Source organism: Poecilia latipinna, unplaced genomic scaffold (assembly GCF_001443285.1).
Source record: "Poecilia latipinna isolate Pla-1442-1.1 unplaced genomic scaffold, P_latipinna-1.0 Scaffold704, whole genome shotgun sequence".
In the NCBI taxonomy this organism is placed as follows: domain Eukaryota; kingdom Metazoa; phylum Chordata; class Actinopteri; order Cyprinodontiformes; family Poeciliidae; genus Poecilia; species Poecilia latipinna.
This window is the reverse complement of record NW_015113320.1, coordinates 64,648-86,626: the sequence shown is the minus strand read 5'-3', so window position 1 is coordinate 86,626 and position 21,979 is coordinate 64,648. Positions and strand designations below refer to the sequence as shown.

The 21,979-nt window shown below is 40.7% G+C and overlaps 1 protein-coding gene and 1 long non-coding RNA gene across 2 annotated transcripts in view; one reads left to right on the top strand and one right to left on the bottom strand.

The window, feature by feature from the left end:
• The window catches only part of LOC106955092 (uncharacterized), a 22,937-nt gene extending 9,403 nt beyond the window's left edge, over positions 1 to 13,534 (bottom strand). The window contains exons 1-2 of the long non-coding RNA XR_001426506.1: positions 13,524 to 13,534; positions 3,451 to 3,454 (exon numbers count right to left, since the gene is read on the bottom strand). This is a non-coding gene — a long non-coding RNA (uncharacterized LOC106955092). The remainder of the gene's footprint in view (positions 1 to 3,450; positions 3,455 to 13,523) is intronic.
• zmym2 (zinc finger, MYM-type 2) overlaps positions 5,625 to 21,979 on the top strand; it is a 31,070-nt gene continuing 14,715 nt past the window's right edge. Inside the window, exons 1-8 of the mRNA XM_015045048.1 lie at positions 5,625 to 5,729; positions 13,440 to 14,159; positions 15,639 to 15,801; positions 17,028 to 17,182; positions 17,981 to 18,129; positions 18,297 to 18,459; positions 19,947 to 20,159; positions 20,271 to 20,415. Coding sequence (XP_014900534.1) covers positions 13,455 to 14,159; positions 15,639 to 15,801; positions 17,028 to 17,182; positions 17,981 to 18,129; positions 18,297 to 18,459; positions 19,947 to 20,159; positions 20,271 to 20,415 — 1,693 coding nt within the window. The 5' untranslated portion in view covers positions 5,625 to 5,729; positions 13,440 to 13,454. The remainder of the gene's footprint in view (positions 5,730 to 13,439; positions 14,160 to 15,638; positions 15,802 to 17,027; positions 17,183 to 17,980; positions 18,130 to 18,296; positions 18,460 to 19,946; positions 20,160 to 20,270; positions 20,416 to 21,979) is intronic.

Genomic DNA, 21,979 nt, shown 5'->3' with positions numbered 1-21,979 from the left:
GGGGGTTTTTTTAAAAACGTAGTTTTTGTTCCTGCCTCTTTGTTTTTTTTTTTTTTTTTTTTTTTTTGGAGGTCATTTTATATATATATATTTTCCAGTTTGTACATATTCACATACAATATATAAATATAAAAGTGAAAAATAAACTGTTATAAAGTGTCATGTGATGACTGCTTATGTTTCACGGCTTAAGTTATTTGTGCTGTAAAAAGCTGTTTTAAGGCCCAACGCGTCTCAGACCTGCCCTGCTTCATTTTGTTGTAGCTACGAGAAAAGCTTTGATTGCCCCTGCAGGATTTAGATATTTTTTACATAGACTGTACATGACTGCCGATTAAAACTTTGACTTGCTTCTCAACCTCAGCTTCCTGAATTTCTTTTTTTTTTTTTTTTTTTTTTGCTGCTTTATAAAAGTCTAGACGTGATCTGAACAACAGCAGATCACATATAAGGGCCACTACAGAAAGAGTAAATTTCTGTCAAAAATATACATTTTCTAGCAAAACGACTTAAAACCTTCTGAGGTTGAAAAGTCAAAAATGTACTAGAAAAAAGGTGGAAATTTCTGAGTCTCAGAAGTCAAAAATGTGCGACTTCAAAGTTTTCTGAGCTTAAGTAAAAAAAGAATAAAACTTCTGAAATCTCCATGTTTTTCCAGAAATTTTGAGATTAATTGCAAAATTTGAGGGGTTTTTCTCACAAATTTTTGACTTGTTCAGAAATTTATTTTTTTTCTAGAATATTTCTGAGATTAATCTCAAAATTATTATTTTTTGTTTTGAAATGGAATATGTTCAAACTCAAACGTTTTCTTCTATTTGTCCCTTTCTCCATACTGCTTCATTTTAATTTATGAGTACCACAAAGAACCAGCAACTTTTACTCAAACATAAATCTGAGTGAACCTGTCTAAACGCAGGTGTTTTCAAAGTAAGTCCTTGTTGCCAGGAATAGACCCAAAACATTTTTAGACAATCAAAATAGAAAAAAAAATCCACATCACAGACTTTTTTCCCCCTTTTTTTTCTGAACCTACATTAAAATATTCTTTTTGAAGCATCAGTCTGGAGTAAAGCATGGTGGTGGCAGAATCATGTTGAGGTTTACTGTAAGGGCTATCTGTCAAAGTAACAGGATACATCTATCTAATTCAAATATGTATTAAATTGTCTACATTTGTAAATGTGTCTGGGGTTTTTAATAAAAAATCCAACTTTGAAATCTTAAAAAAAATAAAAATAACTGCTTCATGATAAAATGAGGCCAGTTAGATGGTTTGTATTCACTTCCACATTTCAAGCCTGGAGGAATTTTGATGCGGGGCCGTCTGATCTCTGCCCGCTCAAACAGCTTCATCAGCCACTGGACATTAATATTTCATATGAAAACAAGGGCATGCTAATTAATTAGAGCAGTGTTTTTCCAAAGCTGCTTCTAACTCAACATGGTTTCAAGCTTTTCTTAAAGATGTTTAATGATCCAACAATCCCCCCTTTCAGATGCACATTTGATCAAAAGAGAGAAAATAACATGGTTTACGTCGGCCTTGTCTGAGAGCAACAGTGAGTTTATTTGGGGTCAGTCGGGACTGGCCGCCACCACACAGGGGAAGCATATTGAGGTCGGACCAATCGGAGTTCTGGGTATTCTAAAATGGACGCAGGATCTGCGTTAAAAGTTGCTCTTAAACCACCAGCAGTAAAAATGGATCTCTCTTGTGATCGTACTGTGAATGTGGAAGGAATCCACGTTTCTGTTCAATATAAAAGTTTCAGTGCAATATATATACAAAAAAAATACTCTAAATTTGATTCTGGACTTCTAAAAACTAACAACTGTGAGAGATGAGGGGAATGGATGATGGATTGGTCCTAGTTCAATGTCACATGTTTGGAAAAGGAAGTCAATCATAACTAACCTTCACCCTTTGGTGTCCTAGATGCAAAAAGTAAGACCAGGAAGTCCTGAAAGCCTTGGATTTCTTGTTTATTTTTTAACTAGGCTGCTTTGAGAAACAAATCCAGTGTGGTTTGATGGAAATTTAATGTGAAAGACAGACACTAAATAGTCCAGTGGAAGGAAAACAATCTACAGTTTTCCTGATTTCCTTTCAAATGAAATTCTGGATCCCGCTGGATCTTTTTTAGTGGTCAGTCTCAGTCAGTTTTGGACATGACGAAGCTGAAATATTCTTTTAACGTTTTCATGAAGTCACACGTTGTTCCAGCTGTTCTCCGATCGGTCCAGTGTTGAAAATGAAAACGAATCAGAAGACTACGACAACATGACAACATGAGGTTTTACCGAAATCGTGCAAAGACACAGCAGCTTCCATGTGTGTAAACTTCTGAAATTAAAGAAAGCTTTTAAAAAATTTTCCAAAATAAACAAACAAAAAATCTTAACCATTTTTTGGTATTTATTAAGTAAAAATACCATTAGTTATCCTTAGTGAAGTAAAACTGCAAAAATGTACTTTGATTTAAGGCCATCTCTTTTTGTACAGTTCATGTGCATCATCATCATCAAACCCCGTAATGGGGTTGATGATGGTTTAGATCAAAGTACTTCGATGTGTCAGAATGGCCTAGTCAAAGTCGGGACCTGAATTTGTGGACAGACTTCAAAATGCATGCTCTCCGGTCACTTGGACTGCACATGAAATTGTCTGCAAAAGTGATCAGTTTTCACTGTTGATTCCTTCACTTCTTCCACTGAAAGTCAGATGTTTTTTTTGTTTTTTTTACCTCAACGTTGATCTTTGTGGGTTTTGTAGGAAGATGCTTGATCCATTTCAATAAAGAGAATAAGAGAAGCTTATTTCCATCTGTGCTAAGCTGAAACTCAGAACCAAGTCGTTTCTTTTTTTTTGTTTTTCACTTCAGGCTTGGTATTCTCCAGCCATAAAAGGAAGTTCATGTGATGCAGAAAAACTAAGATGGTCCAGATAACAAAGGCTTACTTGTTCAATGCCCAACTTTGCAGAAGGAAGTGCTGAAAAAATAAAAAAAACTTACATTGCAACAAAATGGTAAAATGAACGCAGACAACTTATCAAGTTTTCAAGAGCTAATAAGTACCAGTTCCAAAAAAAAAACAAAAAAAAAGCATTCTAATTTCAAAGGAATAATGCAATATCTGCTTATTCAAAACAAGAAAACTTTTTTTTTTTTTACGTGGCACAGTAATCTAACTGGAGGGATATTTGTAAATAATCTATGAATTTGGATCTTCCAAAAATATATTCTGAATTCAAATAATTCTTACAAATAAAAACTTTAAAAGTAGATAAAATATGCTGCTGGTAAGCAGGAAGGTTCTATCTGTGAAAAGGAGGTTGTTCGTTTCCATGGTCACTGCATGCTTTCACAGGATGAGAAAGTGCTGCAAAAGTTAGTGACCTGATGAAAATAGTGGCCCTTTTTCAATATGTCACTTCTGTTCTAAGACCCAACTCAAATCTGATTGGTTGAATTGTTTTTGTTAGGTCAGGTTCTATATTTCTGAGTATAAATCAGTCTGTTCACCTGCATTAATAAAGTGAACTGAATTAGTTTAATTAAGATCATAGTCACATCTGAATGTTGGATTATAACAAATTATAGGACTGAACATGATTATATGTAACTGTATGAACGTGAGCAGGGCCTAATATTAATATTTTGCTCTATATAAACACAAATTAAAATGAATCACATTAGTAGAATCTAATGCTTTCTGCATATGGAGTTCTTCCGTATACACACACACACACACACACACACACACACACACACACACACCCCCACACACACACACACACACACACACACACGGCGTTAGATTAGTAAAATTCCATTAAATTTTGTTGGGCGCCTATCTTTGCGCATGTATCCAAGCGGAAATCTCAGACATTTTGTGCAGGACACAATAGGCAAATCTGGCAACCCCAGCAGCGATTCCATGTGACTGATTTGGAACTAATAAAATGAATCCTGGACCCGCTTTCTGGAATAACGTGTTGTGTTTTCGAGATGTGTGCGGCCACATAACCAGAGATGTTTTCTGCACCATCATCCGAAGGCACAAATCAGATCTGCGCGTTTCAGAGAGATCTGAACGCACCTGGTCCGCCATGTTGCCATCATCTGTTCACAAAACGCGCCAGATTAACCATAATAAAAGCCTTCCTCTATTCAAAATGGACCTGCTCTGATCAGAGATAAGTTCTTATCGCACGGATATGCATTTGTTTTGTCAACATCAAGTCCAAGTTATTATATTTAGTGCGAATTAAGAAGGTTTTTTTTTTTTTTAGGTCTTGATGGTTAATAACTGCTTTTCCTGGCCTCTTGCTTTCTGGCACACGTCTGGATGAAATTAGTGGGGAAACCCGACGTCGTACCGACCAACACGGCTGAGAACATGAACTCTCTCAACCCTGATCCCTGCTTCTGATTGGACCCGTGCGCGCTCTGTGCAACGCAGCAGCTTGTTTTACCTAAGAGAGAGGAGGGAAAAAAACAGCTTTCCAACTTTAATAAACGCTCACTTCCGAGCTGAACTGCGAGTCAGTTGACATGAGAGACATGATATGCATCGATAAAATGCAATTAACGTAATGGGGCGTTTTAATTGCCAGCCATGCACCGCTGATTGCTGCCGCTGCTGCGCTTGCGCGACGGACGAAAGAAATATTGAGGAAAAACGAAAAGAGCAAAATAAAAAAATAAAAAAATAGTAGTCCTTCAGATAGGATAATGTGTGAGAGAGGGTTCACTCTGTCTCTATTTCTGGCTACTGAAAAAAACGCATCAGAAGACACGTTTTGTTGACGTTTTATGCTTATGACCTACGGCTATTCAAAAATCAAAGTTTCGTTTCTCCGAAAATTACATAAAACCGGTGAAATTTTGTGTTTAATACAGAATTGTCGAGAAAATGTCACGACCAACCCCAGTGTTTTTCAAAGTGAGGGCCGCGGCCTCATGGGGTTCCACAAGGGGGCGTCAGTGGGACCTCAGAAAACTGGAGGGGAAATTAGACAAAAGCACAAATAAAGAAAAAGGGAAAGCAACTTATACCCAGAAAATAATAAATATCTTTCATAATAAAATTTAATATATTTGTATTCACTATCATAAAATAAATGGTTACAGAAATGTGATTTTACATGTTCATCTTTTTATGACTGGAGAATAAAATTGAGAAAAAACATTATGAAAGGATGTTTCTTTACATATTTTAATGTGGGAAAAGATGGTTCTGTCCTATTTGATTCTAATAACTTGCACTCCATTAATCCACTAATAATTGCTTCCTTTCCTAATTGTCATAAACTGAAAGGTGTTCAGCAGTTTTTGCTAAAAATGCTTTAAAATATTATGTGCGTTTATATATATATATATCCATGCCGTGTAAAACAAATTGTTGCCATTACAACTGGACATCTTTTGAGGAAATCTGTTGGAAAAGAAAAGAAAATTTCAATAAAATGCATTGGAGTTCGAAATTCAGAGGGTACAGAAAAACGGTCTAAAATGTTACTTCATAATAAACAAATTGATTTGAAGAGACTTCTCTGGAACGTGAACCTCTTAAGACCACGTACTTAAAGGGGAGTGGGCTGCTTGTGCTATAGACGATCTTTGCAGGGAACGTGAAGGGTCCTGCGTAGTGCGCACGCGCTTCCCTCTCGGATTAATGTCAAGGCACAAAAGTGGCGCTACAGCGTTTCGAGCTCTCCTCCGGTAAGGATATTTCCCACAAGGGTTTTATTTCCCACTTTCGTGCCTAATTGCTTAAAGTTTCGGGAACTTGTGCGGGGAGACCAGTGGGGTTCCTGGGGAGGCTCAGTGGAGTCACAGCGACCAAAGGAGATGCACTGAGAGCTGAATAAACAGTTAATTTGTCTAGCTTTCCTCCCGGCTCCGCGTACTGTGGCCGCTGCCGCCTCTAGTCTCCAGTATTGTTCCGTTGGCTCCCTAATGGCGGACAGCAGGCAGTGCTGCTTTCCGCTGGGGGGGTTGTGGGGGGTGTGTGGAGGGGGTGGGAGAGGGCTCTGTGTTATCTGGTTCCGTGACTAATGACTAACACCTGGATTTTTGTCAAGCATACAACGTAAATGCGATTTATTCGCGTCTACCATCACCAGCGCATGACATAAATAAAGGCAGTTCATGTGAAGCGTTTGAGGAAGGGCGCCCCTAGTGGAGGCCGGTATATTTGCCACTGATTGCGCCAGGGTGGACTATGTGCAGGCTAACTTTCCAATTAAAACCCCAACGTGACAGGTATCATAAATGTTGGTGTTTTTAGCTGAATTCCGGGCCGGTTTTGATGTAATTGGTATATGTGGCGCACCAGACAGCATAAATGGGCCCAACAGGATGGGGGTGTGTGGGATTATAAACGTTTTCTTTTTTTGGGAGGGGGGTGACGGGGTTATTTCTGGGTGTCGAGCTGTGTATTGTGCAAAATACGTTTCCGCGGGTTTCAATCTTAGCAAGTTGTTGTCGTTTTTTTTTCTTTTTTTTTTTTTTTTAGCGGCGTTTTAACAATGGCGCAGTCTGTGTCGGCTCTCCTCCCCTCGATCCACCGCTAATCCAATGGCTGTTTGCGCCAGGAAGGGCAGGCAGGGGTGGAAACGGAACACCCTGAACCACGTTTTCTCCTGAACACCCCCCTCCCTCTCCTCCTTCCTCCCTCCAACTTGGAGGTTAGCTTTTCCTCCAACTCGGGTTATTTATGGAAGAGTTGCGCAGCCCAGGTAGCTGGCTTCACTGTCTTTGATCAAAGTTTTGGAGCAGCTCTAGTCATCGGCAAGTTAAGTCAGGATAAAGCGCTGAGAAGCAAAAGGGAAGCGGAAGGAGAATTGGGTGGAAGTGGAGCAGAGGCATGGAGGGGGGAAGTAGTGCCCCCCGTGGTAACCGGGCCCCTGGACCTCATTTGCCGCTATGGTGGCCGCTCCAAGTCCTGGTAAATTATCAAGGACACGGCCTGAAATCCTGCTACGTGCTGCCTTCCTGTGGTCAATATATATGTTTTTTTCGTCCCATTAAATCTCATCAGCTGTAGTTCAGGGCTTGTAGTTTCATCTCTCCGCTGCCAGGTAACCAGTTTCTATCTTTCTTTCTTTTCTTTTTTTTATAACCCCAACTCATCAGCTGCTATGATGTTGTGGTGGCTGCGCATTACGCATCACATCCTCAGTGACATAATACTTATATAATGAGCTCAGGATTTTTAATTTGAATAAGATATGCTATCTTCTTCTTCTTTAGAGCAAAGGGGGTGGGGAAAATGCTGCATATCTCCATATTATGACTTGCTGCGCAAGCCGGATGGTGCTGGAAAGGTAGAGGAACACCTATGGTGATGTGGCGCAGACGCTGTTTTGCCCCCATGAAGCGGTTTTTGTTGCAGGGGAGGCGGGTGTCTGTAACACACCGCCCGGCCCCTCCTTATCTCTGTCCACCTGGTGTTGACGTTGGGAGCAAGGTTACATGTCAGAGCTCATTAGTGCCCGGATCCTCGTTTTTTCTTTTCTTTTCTTTTTTTTTTTTGCCTCTCATCCACGTGCATGCAGACTGTCTCGCAGCTCTGCATTGCAGTCTGAACTCAGTCTATTTTTTCCCCCTTCAGAGCGCCACTGCTTTGCACTGAGATTCATCCATCCCTCCACCTCCCCCCATTCATGAGGCTGGCAGGCTGAAAAAAAAAAAAAAACTGGCGTCCATTGCTTTTTGCAGCTCGGCTTGGCTTTGGGGAGGGGGGAAGTAGCGCTCCACATTGTCCACAGTATTTTACCACCGGTTACCATGGCATTTGCAAACAGATGTTGTTACCTCAACACATGTGGTCTGATGACATCAGCCTGGTGTTCTGGCTTACGGGAGGTAATGCTGCTGCTGCTGCTATGTGCAGCTGCTTTGGGAGCAAATCTGGTTTTAGGAGCTGCTACAAAAAAAAGACATGAAGATCTGGGACTGACATTTTGTTTTGCTGTGAGCTTCCTGTCACGTGAGCAGACGGAGCGAGTCTTCCTCATTCAGCTTCAGTGTTTTTGCAGGAAAGCAGATCTCGATTACTGTAGGGTTTAATGTTTTTGCAGTGTTTGCAGACCCTACTAACACAAACATTTAAAAACATAAATGCATTGTATAATTGTATTGGTTTTTGTTTTAAATGGAAGACCAAGCAGTTATTCCTTCCACTGCTAAAATATTATAAGTTAACAGTTTTCACATTTTTGCACAAAGTTTGTTGCTAAATAGCAACATTTGTCTTTCTTCTACGTGAGGGAAATGCCTAGTGGTTTTGTTTCAGCCAGCTAACCAGCTGGGTGCAGCAAGAAGTGGAGGAGGGGCAGCACTGCTTTACTTCCTCCATAGAGGTTAAAAACTCCAGTCAACCTGACACTTCCTCTACATGGGATGGAAAGTAATTGCAGTTTTAAAATGTCATTGTACCTCGATAGCAGTGGCATAATACCAACTGTTGGTATATTTTTGAACCGGCAGCTGATTTATGCTCATTTACATGTTTAAATGTAAACTGTACTGAAACTGTTAAGTTATGAGTTAAACCAAAAAAAGCACAAATCCATATGTTTACATTTAGGATGATACTCAAAGTGACCCAAAGAGACTTTTTCTTCATTCTATGAGAATCTTTTATGGGCCTGTACTTTCCAAGGTCTTTCTGACATAATTGGGATTATAACCACATTGGTGATCGGCCAGAAAACTGCAATCGGTGCACCTCTAGTAAACATGCTATTAGCTACTTACTGGTAGCCCTGTTACTGTGTTGCATCAGACTGAGTCCCCCCCATCGAGGCACTTCCCCCACACCCACTTCTCCTTCTACGCTCCAATCAACTGTTGGCTACGGATTCACATCCAGCAGCAGCGAATCCATGGCAACCCACCCTGCTGACTCTGGTGGATTGCCAAAGAAAATATGATGCAAAATTGCCAGAAACACAGAGACTGAATCTTTGTTTATACATTAAAAAAACAAACGTTTGACGTTTATACTGGGAAATATTTTTTTCCAGTTAATTGCCCATCTCATTGGGTAGTCTTTTAGCTTGTGTGCTGTTTGAGGAAAAAAAAATCACAAAAACAAACAAAGCTTCTTTTTTATTTAGTGCTGAATACTTCGTAGTCTTGCCTTAATTAATGCAATTAAAATATTGTCTCACTAATTGGTTTATTTTTCTGTTATGCTGAAAATGATTAATCGCGATTAGTTGGCAGGGTTTCCCCCGGAAAACTTGCTAAGCCCGATGCTTGGGGCGCCAGGGCAGTCATTCAGCCGGCCGCCATGTTTTTGAGATAAAAAAAATGTTTAAAGTTGACATGAAATTTGAAAATGTTATTTGATAGTTATGCATTTTTGGAAGACTGGATGATTAATAACTAAACACCAACTATATAGTATTAAAAAATGCCAATAATAATAAAAAAACTAAGATAAATTAACAATGCTAAGCCTGGTGGGGGAACAAGTAAAGCCTGGTGACCCGCCAGGCTTATAATACAGTGAGGGAACCCTGGTTGGATTAATCATGATTAGTTGGATTAATCATAATTAATTTGATTAATCAATTATTCATGCTTAATTTGTTGTTGAAATAGTCGTCAACTAATTTAGGTATTGATTAATTGCTAACTGGAATGTGCAGACTCAAAGGCCATTTGCTCAAATGGCAACACCCTCAGAGCAGTAATTCTGCCAAAACTGTACAAATAATTCTCACATTTGGTATTTAATATAAAAATAAAAAACTTTGTAAACATGTATTTACTCAGTTCTCCTCAAGAGGCGTACCTTTAGCTTCACCTGGTTAACATGTGCTAGGTTACTGCATTTTAGACAACTAAAATGTTTTTGTTTTTTTTTATTTAAAAAAATCAATGAAATTATATTAATATTTTAATGCATTTCTTACTTTGTAGTTTAAGTGGTTAAAGCAAAAATCTGCAGAATCTCATTTTTAATTTAATTGTTAGAATAAATGATTACTAAAATAATCGTTAGCTGCAGGCCTGATATTGAACATGGCATTGCGAATTTTCAGTGTAGAGTTTTAAATTTAAAACTTTGCACTTAATTTAAAACTCGATAAAACCATGTTGTTTGATCATAGCGTTTACAGTTTATTCATAACTTAATTGTGCGTATTATAAAAGATTGTCCGGTTGGTTACTTGCATCCCAATACAGACGTCTTCTTATTCTTTGTGATATTTAAGCAGCCTGGAGGTTTTATTATATCCATATTCATTAAAACACAGATATAATGTGCGCTGGGCCTCCTGTAGCGTGGGTAAACGGTTGTAAAACGAGTGTTTTTCTTTTTACTTACCCTGTCCTTAATTTTAAAAGTTCAGAGAGAAAGGAACATGTTTGGAGAAACAAACGGTGCGTGTCGCTTTTAAAACATGCCCTGAAACTTGACATCTTGGTAGCCTATGATGAGTCGTCACCAGTTAAAGTAGGATGTGTCCCAGTTTAGAACCATGTGACGTTTCACAGGGAGGCCGGGGGTCATCCGCTGACTGCACCCGGCTCTGGTTCAGATCTGGGGGGGGAAAAATAAAATCAGGACAGGGGGATTTTCTCCCGCCTTGTCAGGAACTTAAAATGACAGAAAATCCGCCATGCTGAAATTCAGTTTGACTGAAGTAAAAAAAGAAAAAGCTGTGAAATAGTGTGTGACCAGACACTTCCCCCCCCCCCGAAACCCACACCCCAGCCCTCTCCCACCGAGATGCAGCCGTGGCATGGTGCTGGGATCAAAATGGCCACCAGGATGTTGTGGTTCTGGGGACGAAGCGCCGCCTGGCCTCTGCTCTGGCTCAGGGAGATGTGTTCGTGTGCTCTCAGGCTCTTCCTGTCTGTTGAGGGGAATGACGAGCTTCAAAGATCAACGCATCCGTTCATGTGTACTTGTGCGTTTCTGCGCCGCAGCTGTCAGCGGCGACGTGATGTATGGGGCTCGCAGCCACCCCGACTGCTACGTGACACAAACACAACCAGCTTCCGCACATCCTCAAAACGTTCTCCCCGACTGCAGGGCTCTGCCGCTCGTCTCTGGTGTTTTTACAGTCCGCCTCGCCGTTTAAGCTCCATTCATAAGTTATGTATTACTCCGGTTGGTATGGCGATCACTAAATCAACATCGCCCAGATGAGACACACAAGGAGCCAGACTTTTTAGAGGCGGTGGGCCTTACCGTCACCCTGGTAACTAAGGTGTAGCTTCACCGGTTGCCAAGGACGACGAGTGAGCACCTTTTTGCGGAGAAGCGGAAGGCAGCAGGTGAGAGAAGGCCTCCGGTTGGCTCAGGTGTGTTGGAGCAGGGATCTGTCTGAAGGTAGCTCTGCTGCATTTATCATATTTATTGTGATGAATTTTGATTGATTGTTTTTACAATAAATCCCAAATATGTTTAGACACATGCTGTCTGTTTTGTTGGGATTAATTTGACTATTTTCTCCATGGCTTGTTCAATAAGAGTATCAATAAATATCAATACAATCTGAAAATACAGTTAAATGAAGTTACCGTGTGCAGCTTTGTGATATAAGTTGGACTTCTTTATGTCACAGTTACCCAGTAAAGAAGTAATAACTGGTTCTTATTGTCACTTTATCACAACAGTGTGACAAAATATGGTGATAAAACTTGTACCTTCATATCACCCACTCCCAATTATCATGACTTTTTTTTTAATATATAATAGAAAACTGGATTTATCCTAATAATAAATTCCAATTAATGTTGTTGAAAATCCTCAAAAATGTATTGCTTTAGGTTATTTTTATTTTTTTCCCACTCTTTGTTCCATAGAAGCATCAATATATTAGAAAATATCATAAAATCCAGTTTCTATGTTACGTGTAGTGATAAGAATGTCGCTTCTTTATGTAACAGGTATCCTGAAAATGCCTATTTGAAAACAAGCTGTTTTTTTAAGAGCATTGTTTGTGTTCACTGATTTATCGACCAGCCGATTTATCAATGCTGATTTCCTTAATTTTGGGAGATCGCCTGACACGTGTGAAGCCGATCTTATGGACCTCAGCCACTGACCTCTTCAGATAAATGCTGTGAGAGAGATTCAGTTGATCGACCCACCAGGTCACGTCTGCACCTTTATAGTTGACAACAGTCACCCCACGGTTGCCAACTCAGCAACTTTCTTGTTATATTTAACACTTTTTCAGACAAAAAATATTGGCGTTGGCCAAAATCGGCATCGGCAGGTTAGGCTTTTTAAAGATCGGTAATCTGCGATCGGCCAGAAAACTGCGGTCGGTGCCCTGCTACTTTAAAACCAATAGATGTGGTCAAATACATCTTCAATATATTAATCTTTTCTTTTCTCAGCTGCTGGATTGACTCATCTCCATCAGGCATTAAACGGAAGCAGGAAGACATTGTCACAGCTTGGTCATGTTTTTGTTTATTTCCTACAACTCTTATCGTTGTGGCGGCATTTATCTGATCGGGTCAGATAAATAAAGTTATTTATCTTGACGATATTTAAAATGGTGCCATCTCAAGCTAAAGCTCAACCATCCCAGTTAAGCCTGTCGCAGTTAATTAATTGCAGGATAAATGAAAATGAGCTTGATGGTTTTCATTCTCATTAATATTTTTTTTTTGAGGGCAGCTTTGTTTAGAGACTTAATAATCAACAATTTCTCTATTTTTCTCTACACAGGTTGTTCCTCCATGCATCAGAAACACTCTCGCCTCTGTTGCGTTTTTTGTTTTATAGTAAACACAAAAAAAAGTTAAGCAGCCTACCATCCTGGAGCCTAGCTCTAATAAATGACACTTAATTGAACGAATTTAGATGTTAATCTAATATACGGCTAAAGAAAGGGAGTTATTTTTAGAAAAGCTAACCCTATTAATTCATCTTTATTTCAAGTAATACAATTTAGATTCCATCTGCGAAATTATTAAAGAAAATAGGTTTTGTCAGGCTTAATTCTGCTAATAAGGTAATTACTCAAGTGATTGACATATTTCCTGTAGCTGTACTTAATTGCAACCCTTTTTAATTTTTCTTGTAATGGTAATAAATAATCAAAATGCTTGACCTAAATCACACATCATCACTACGGCGACGCCAAGACGTCCATTTGGACTCATCCAGAGAAATGTCGCTGATTCTTTGAAGTCAAAGCACAGATTTAGGATGAGTTGGAGGAAAAAAATATGAAAACAGATGTTTTAAAGGGCTAGTGCAACTAAATTGAAGAGGGAAAAACAATGGAGAACAATCTCAACCCATAAACGGGGTGAAACCATGGCAACCGCGGGTTTTACCTCAGGGGATACCTGAGCTACCTGTCCAGCTGTCAGACATTATAAAACTAATTACTGGCGCGGCCGCCTCCTAATTGCGTCCTAAACGGCTTCTGTTTGACTCGCCAGGTGGTTGCCTTAGCGATGGATGGGGAGTCAGAGCCAAGCCCTGTTGTGGCAGAGGACGTGGAGGAGAGGGCGGAGCCCCTCGACGCCACTCCTTCCTCCCAGCCGCCATCCCCACCTCCTGCCGAGGAGTCTGGGGAGCCGGTGTCCATGGAAACGGGAGACGAAGCCACAAAGGAGGGTGGCACAGAGGACAATGAGGATGATGATGTTGTTCTCGTAGAGGAGGAGGCTTCCCAGCCGCTTCACGCTGCTGCTGCTGCTGCAACCTCTTCTCCAGACGGACCCAACGCGGAGAGTGCCGAGCATGCGGGCGCTGCGGCAGAGGACGCAGCAGAAACGCCTTCCAAGAGCCCAAACTCTCCTCCGTCTTCCAACGCATCCATGGCGGCGACGACTACGGCGGCAGCGTACCAGAAGCCGCCGACCGCAGCCCCGGAGCCCATCGTCATCGACGACGAGGAGGACTGTGAACAGAAAGAAAACTCTTCCCCCTCACCTGCGCTCCCCGGGGAGTCCTCCGCCTCCCACTCGCCCGCCGCGTTCAGCAGCAACGACCCGGACTCGGAGATAAGGATCTCCAGCGTCACCACTCTGGGCTCCAGCAACCAGAGGGGCTCGGCGGCCAACACGCCGCCGCATCCAGATGATGCCCAGGCCGACATCAACCTGATGATCACCTCAGTGACGTCCCTCCAAGGCGGAGCGGCGGCAGTTGGAGAGGTGAGGATTAGCACTGGAAGCGCAGGTGGAGATGAAGCGGTTCTATTGGGTGGAGAGCGACTAGGACAATGAGTTGAGGCCCTATGAAATCTGACTGTACAAATTCCACTTCTGTTTTTCTTTTCCTAAATTTCTTTTTGTTTTCCAATTTCAAAGGTAGTATGACATAAAATCAACTTTTTTTGTGTGTTATGACGTTATTCCCTCATCAGAAACGCACCTGGAGTGTTGCTTTGATTCTTTTATGGATGTTTGAGAAATCCTTTAATCTCATGGCGACCATTCAAAACGCCTGGGTAGATGTAGCTCCACCTTCGAGGTGCAGCTCCTCCTCTGAGCTGCAGTTTCCAAGCTTCCCTCACAGAGCAACCTTTCCCCCTTCAGCTCCTTCAGACTAGCTAGCAGCAATTAGCAAATACCTAGTGGAGCTGCACATTGGCTGAGCTCTTTATTCGAGCTACTGCTGTGTATAATGCTGGTCTAAACGTTGCTAATAGAGGAACGATGTGGTGATGAGCTCCTGAAGGCCGAGTTTCAGGAAGAGCAGGAATTTATACAGAGAGAGAGACCAAATTTCAAGGTGTTAAATCAGAAAGTAAAATTTCTTAAGTCATATTTGATACACATGCAACTAGTGAAGGTACCATAGTTACTAGTTTATGCTATAAAATGGCACTCTGTGCCTGCAAAGCCCATAATACTGCCCTTTTACCTTGTTTTATTTACCCAAAAAGTATGTAATTATGTTGTGAATGGAAAAAAAATTAACAAATCATTAACTAGAGTTCCACATTTACTATTATTCTGTGTCACAAATATAACAGACTTCTGTGGTTTAACAGAACATTGGTTCTACAAGGTGTTAAAGTGTTTCCCCCTCATTTGTTTTAAAGAATTAAAAAATGTGAAAAACTGAGAATCGGGTTTTTACCAGCATACAAGAAAATCTCCTCTTTAACAAGGCTTGAGAGAGTTGATCCTAAAATTTGGGACACAGAGCAACAGTCACCTACAAGATGTGGCGAGCTGTTTTTTATGTTTCCAAGAAGTTGTATCCTTGCGCCTCCAGACAAAATGTACAGAAAACTTTATTTTTGAAGTGAAGACGTCAACGTTTCGGAAAGTTTTTTTTTTTTTTTTTTTTTTCCACCATGGCTGAACGGTTCATTCTGTCTGTGTGGAGAAGAGAGCCCAGCCTAACCAGCTAACTGTGGCTACAGGAGCTGCTATGGCCAAAATACTACAGACTGCTGTACATCCTCCACTTTTCTCCAATATCGGCTAATTCTGTGAAATTGTGTGTGGTTATGAATTCCATTTTGTTTATCAAATTCCACAACCGCCGTCCGCGTTTTCCGCATCGCAGAAATCGCATTGCCCTTCATATGTCATTGGTTCTTCATCGCGTTGCTTTCGGATGTTTCTGCTGAATGAGGGGGAAAATGGAAAACCTGTAACCTCTGCTGCATCTGCCCTCAGGCGGATGAAAACGAGACAGAGGAGAACGGTCTGCAGATCAGCAGTGCCTTCAGTCTGAATCCTGACACCCCATCTGCTCGACCAACCGCCTCCTTTAACCCCGGCCGAGGCTCCGCCAGCCAGCTGGTTCAGAACGGAGACACGGGGACGCACAAAGGAGCAGGTAACGTCTGGAGTTAACCGTTTCCTGTCGGGTGAACGGTGCAGTAGGCCCTCTGCCGTTTTGGTCGCCGGAAGACGGGGCCGGCTAGCGGCACTCATGAAGAATTAAAGCCTCCCGCTGCCGTCCTTGGTGTCATCCGAGACCAAGGACTAACTAAACCGCCTCTCAAAAGCAGTCGAGCCTTTTTTTCACATTACAACCTTAAACTTTGATTTATTTTTGGGGGGAATTCATGTGGAAAAAAAAAAAACGACACACAATGTAATAGGAGGAAAAGCATTGGATATAGAACAGTTTGAATAAGTTTTAATACATTTTCAGTTGATTCATTTAGGCTTCTGTAGAAAGTTAAAGGAGTGAATGTTCTGGGTTTGCAGTATCGAGAATTTTTAATTTTGAGCCTTTCAACATCTCCATCTTTGTATAAATCTTTGAAAATAACAAATTATTATCCTCCTACTTCACCACTATGCACTACTTGCTTCCTGTTTCACTAAAGATCCCTGTTATCTTTCATATATTAGAAAAATGACCCATATTTATGCAGGTGCTGTACGCTATAATGTCTACATTACATGTTTTGTCTTTTTACACAGACTATATGGACATTCCTTATTAATCATGGGGGAGTAAATTGTGTGGAGTTGGAGGATTTAACAGATGCACTTTAATCCTAAACTGGGAATCTGCTTAGGACAGGAATTACTGGGCTCTGGTTGACCAGTACGTCGTCCAGCAGCAGCACCACACCACTACATCCAGATTGTCATGATTTACAGTTTTCAAACTGGGTTTTTACTGCAGCATGCTACACATCTGCACACGATTGTGGAAATCAATATTTCCAGATTAATCATCATTATTGATTTATTTTATTTTTTTGCCCCCACTAAATGATTTACAGGCTCTAAAATTCTCAGTTTTATTGTTTTGGTTGTTTTTAGTTGCTCTGTTTCAATTCAATCATTGATTGGGATTTGTTTAAAATTTTAGAAATGTCTTGTTTGCTGTTTAAGTCAGCCTTTTAGAAGTTTCTGTAGGATGTTTTCTTATTAATGCTAGGATTCTCTGAGTGTTTCAGGCATTCGCTGCAGCTTTTAAAATGCCACATTTGTGTTTAGCCTCTCTCTGCCACCTGTGGCTATGTGTCCAATAAAAATACCAAATGAGTGATTCTAAATGTGCAACCATGGAGGTAAGATTTCTTCTCCTCCTCCTTCTTGTAGACTCATGGATCTCTCAGTCGGCCTCGGTTCCCCGGAACCAGAAGCAAAGTGGGGTGGACTCTCCGTCGCCTATCACCTCGCTGCCAAAGCCTGCAGGCCAGTCTTCCTCCTCCACCTCATCCTCAGGCTCCCAGACACAACCCAGGACCGTCAAGGTGGGTTCAATCAGTCAGATGTGTTGTATCCACCATCTTATAGAAAAATAATGTATGTAGGTAGGCCTCTCATAATGATGCATTTTACTGGGTGATAAATTGTCCCAGTAATTGCTGCGATAAATGATAATATTGTTATTTTGAGACTATTTTTAAATCTATAGATTTAAAAACAAGACAAAACATTAGACAATATAAGACATGGGTAGAAAGGTGTCTGATGTATATTGTATTATTATAAAATTTGCCCTCCAAAATAAAAGACAAACAAAAACGGTGAATAAAATGAAAATAAAAACTTGGAAGCAACTAAACCATAAGTAAAATGCATCGTGATGTCTCTGTAAACAACACTGGCCTTGAAAAATTATTAATTATCGGCTCATTTTAATCCATCATGTGATCAATTGATTCATTGCTTATTGCGACGGGTTTGGATGTAGTTGCAAAAAAAGAGATTATTGGGGAAAAAGAGGTTGTTTCCACACTACCCATACCTGATCGATCTATGATGAATGGATATCTGCCATGAATTCATATCACACTTTTTCTTCTCTGAAGAAAAGAAAGTGACTAGAAAAAAATCAATTAAAATTGCACTTGGTATGAAAGAATGTAAGATGTTAGTTTAAGGCCTTAACACCCAGCCTTACATCCACGATGGATACCTGTCATAAATTTATAGGAAACTTTAGATGTGTACTTGAAAATTAGCTAAAAGGTCAGAAAAATTACAAATGTGTAGTATTTCTACATTTGGAAAGCTTCTTTCTGTTAAATCTGTGTTTTTCTTCCCAGGTGACCTGCGCCAACTGCAAAAAGCCTCTGAAGAAAGGCCAGACAGCCTACCAGCGAAAAGGCTCCTCTCACTTGTTCTGCTCCACCACTTGTCTCTCTGCCTTCTCACACAAACCTGCACCCAAGAAGACCTGCACCATGTGCAAAAAGTCAGCCTTTCATTTTCTCTTTTTATGCCTGAAAATGCACATCACAAGCTCGTAACAGACTTTTACTTTAGCCACAAGTTTCTTTTTAGGTTCCCATTTTCTGTGGATTTTTTTTTTTTTTTGTCAACTAAACCATGCGACTTCCTTGTCTTTTTTTCTTTCCACAGGGACATCACACACATTAAGGGCACCATTGTGGCCCAGGTGGACTCTAGCGAGTCTTTTCAGGAGTTCTGTACGACCGGCTGCTTGGGCGCGTACGAGAACAAGAACAACCCGCCTAAAACAGGCCTGAAAAACAAATGCACCGTCTGCGGGAAACTCACAGAGGTCAGTCTGTCCAGCAACCGCAACGTCTGATTTATTCATTCATTCATTCATTTCTTACTTGTCGCTCCCAAGACGTGAATGTACCTGGTAGAGCCATGTTCACAATTGCAATTTTACTGGAAGTTGTAAACCCCGTTTCTGAACACAGGCTGCAGTTTGGGATTTATAGGTCGTTGTTTGCAGGACTCCCTGTAAACTCAGGTCAGTGATTCAGGAATCTGTAGTCTTTCACTCCGCTCAGCGTTGTAAAAGAGCGTTCATGGCCATCTAGTTCTTTTACAAACTAAGCTATTGATCCTCGGTCGGCTTCTGTAGGGATCCAGAGACAAACTGATCTGTCGATCTACTTTCTCTTTAAACCGCAGTCTTCCCTAGGTATTGAGAAAAGCAGGAGGAAGATCAAGCAGACGGGATGAGGCTTTAAATGTCATAATAATGCTGCAGGATCTAGAAAACCAAACTGCTTCACTGCTTGGATAGGTGTTTTTTTAACTTAACCTGTTGTGGTACCTGTCTCGAGCGTTGTTTCCATTACAAATGTCCTAAAGAAGCACATTACAGATGGGAATGTTTTTCAAGAGCAGAATTTGTATTTGTGGGGCTATAATTGCTGTGACACACAATTACGACTGTACAGTTACCAAAAAAGGAAGTAATAAATTGTTCTTATCACTTTTATCATTATCGCATTTGTGACACCAAATATTGCAATAAAACTTTAAGTCCGTATCGCCCACCACTACTGTAAAAACACAGCTGCTGTAACCTTTCTTGGAACACTATTTTCAAATGATTTCCCTCATAATTCACTAAAATATGAAAAAAAAAAAGATAAAAATGACTAATGAAGGGTTATAGTGAGGCTCCGTGTGTTGGAGCATTATAAAAGTATGCTGGACATTTATTTGTGGTGAAGCATGTGTAGCTCCTTTGTTTACCAGAATCATTTATCTGTGTAGTTCTGAGCTAAACCAAGATGGAGGTTTGGTCCAGCCCAGAGGAAACTCTAATTCTCTCAGGCCGCTCCATACGTCACATCTTTCATTACTCTGTAGCATAGACTCAGTTTGACTCTACCTGGGCCTTCTGGTTTTGCTTGTTTTTATTGCATGTTACATGGCAGAGTCCTGTTGCATTATCTTCCAGTCGTCGTTCTCTTGTCAAACCATATCCTTCACCATCATATTGCTATTTATCTCGACTTTGCCGTATTGTATTTCCCCTCACACAATGAATTATTCATCTTTCGTCTATCTTTATTCTCATCTGGCCTCGGTATAATCTAGTTCAATCTGTCTGACCGCTCTTTCCTGCTTTCTCTCTACAGTATGCCTCACCATCAAATTCTGATCTTCACTATTCATTTTGATGCGTATTCTACCATAAAAGAACTTTTTAACCGTTGAGTGACGTAGATTAAAGTTTAACTGCGTGGAGAGTCCGTTTTTTTTTTCTGCTCTGATAGTTTCATTTTCCCTGTCTTCCAGATTCGGCATGAGGTCAGCTTTAAGAACGTGACCCACAAGATCTGCAGCGACACATGTTTCAATGTTTACCGCAAAGCCAACGGGCTGATCATGAACTGCTGCGAGCAGTGTGGCGACTATCTGCCCAGCCGGGCGTCGGCCAACCACTTCCTGCTGGTCGACGGCCAGCAGAAACGCTTCTGCTGCCAGAACTGCATCAGGGATTACAGACAGGTAAACACCCTCCGCCGCCCTGCTGTTCCTTTTTTGTTATTGTTTTTTTTTTTTTTTATCATAATGCTTTCGTTTGCATCTTGTTTTGACATGATGTTTTTTCCCACGCAGGCCCACAGTAAACTCGCCAGCTGTATGACTTGCAAAACACTAATCAAGACGGGGGAGGTGCTCCAAAGCCTCGGCGCAGGCGGCACCTTGAGCTCCTACTGCTCCGTCAGCTGTATGAACAAGGGCAAGCTGACGTCGTTCATCAGTGAGTACTCAGCACCGATCCGATACTGGTATCGGTACCGATACTGGAAAGAATTCTAGATCAGGTATCGTGGCACTGTGCCCGATCCATAAGGGCAGATCTGTTTGGTCTAATTCTATGCTTCGTGCTCTGAGTGACGTCATAATTTATTATTTATTTTACATTCAATTATTTATTTAATTCCTATTTGCACTTTCTGAACCAGTTTAGAGAAAGTTTGTTACTGTTTATTTTGCACCAAGATAGTCAATCTATTGTCTTAGTTTCTTTATTATTTACTTTACAGAGGCTGTTATGCTTCTCTGAACTGACTGAACAAATTAAAAGTTGTTTTGTTTTTACATGTTTGACTAAACTTATGAAGCTATCGGTGTATTAAAGTGATGGATTTGTTTGATAACTGGTGCAGAGTTATCAAAATAAATTTGTAATTCAGTACATTTGTCTGAAAAAGTAAATTCAGCAGCGTTTTTCTGAATCAGATCAGAATCTGCTGATGCCAAACCTCACATATTGGTATTGGAAGTAAAATAAAGTGCATCGCTGCATCCTTAATCAGAATGCACAGGATTTGACAAACCTTTGAGCACTTAAGTTAAAAGCAGACTGCTTTAAGATCATCTTTAATTGCATGTCTCAACATCTGGTGTAAAACAACAGCAGTCAGGTTCATGTTTTTAAAGCTGATGGTAGAGAAGTTCTCAATTTGTTCAACATGGATTTGCTCTGTTCCTTATTCAGTATAAATAATAATGAATCAAATGCTTGGGTCTGTTCAGGAACAGTAGTGTTAAAAATTGTTTGCACCCTTCATGATTTCCTTTTTTTTTTGCGTGATTGTCGCACTTCAGTGTTTCAGAACAACAAACTAATTTAAGTATTAGTCAAAGACAACCCAAGTTGGCACAAAATGCGGTTTTAAAAGAAGGTGTTTATTATTAAGGGAGCCTAATGACTGGTTGGGCCAACCTCGGCAGCAACAGCTGCAGTCCCTCATCTTTACAGAATAGTTTTAATTCAGGAGGGTTTTCAAGCTTTTTAAAGTAGTTTCAATAGCATTCAGGTAAGGACTTTGACTAGGCCACTCCAAAGTCGTCGTCTTGTTCTTCAACCATCCAGAGGTGTGTTAGGAGGCTGGTGTGTTTGGAGAACCAAAGTTAGTTTCAGCTTGACGTCACCTTCAGAATGTTCTTTTTTTGTTTGTTTTGTTTTGGTAGAAAGTAGAATTTGTGTTTCCATTTATGACTGCAGGTCTTCCTGGTCCGGACACGGCAAAACAGCCCCAGACCATCACACTACCACCACCGTGTTGTACCACGGGTATAGTGTTATTTTTACGCCTAATGTAACGGGACACAAACTCACAAAGATTAAACAATTTTTTCTCGTCGGTCCTCTGAATGTTTTCCCAAAACTCTTGGGGATTATCAAGACGTGTTCTGGGGAAAGCTGAGCCCAGCCTTGACGTTCTTGTTGCTCACTAGTGGTTTTCATCTTGGAACCATTTTTGGCCTGAGGCAAGTGAGGCCTGCACTTCTCTGGATGTTGTTGCTGGGTCTTTATG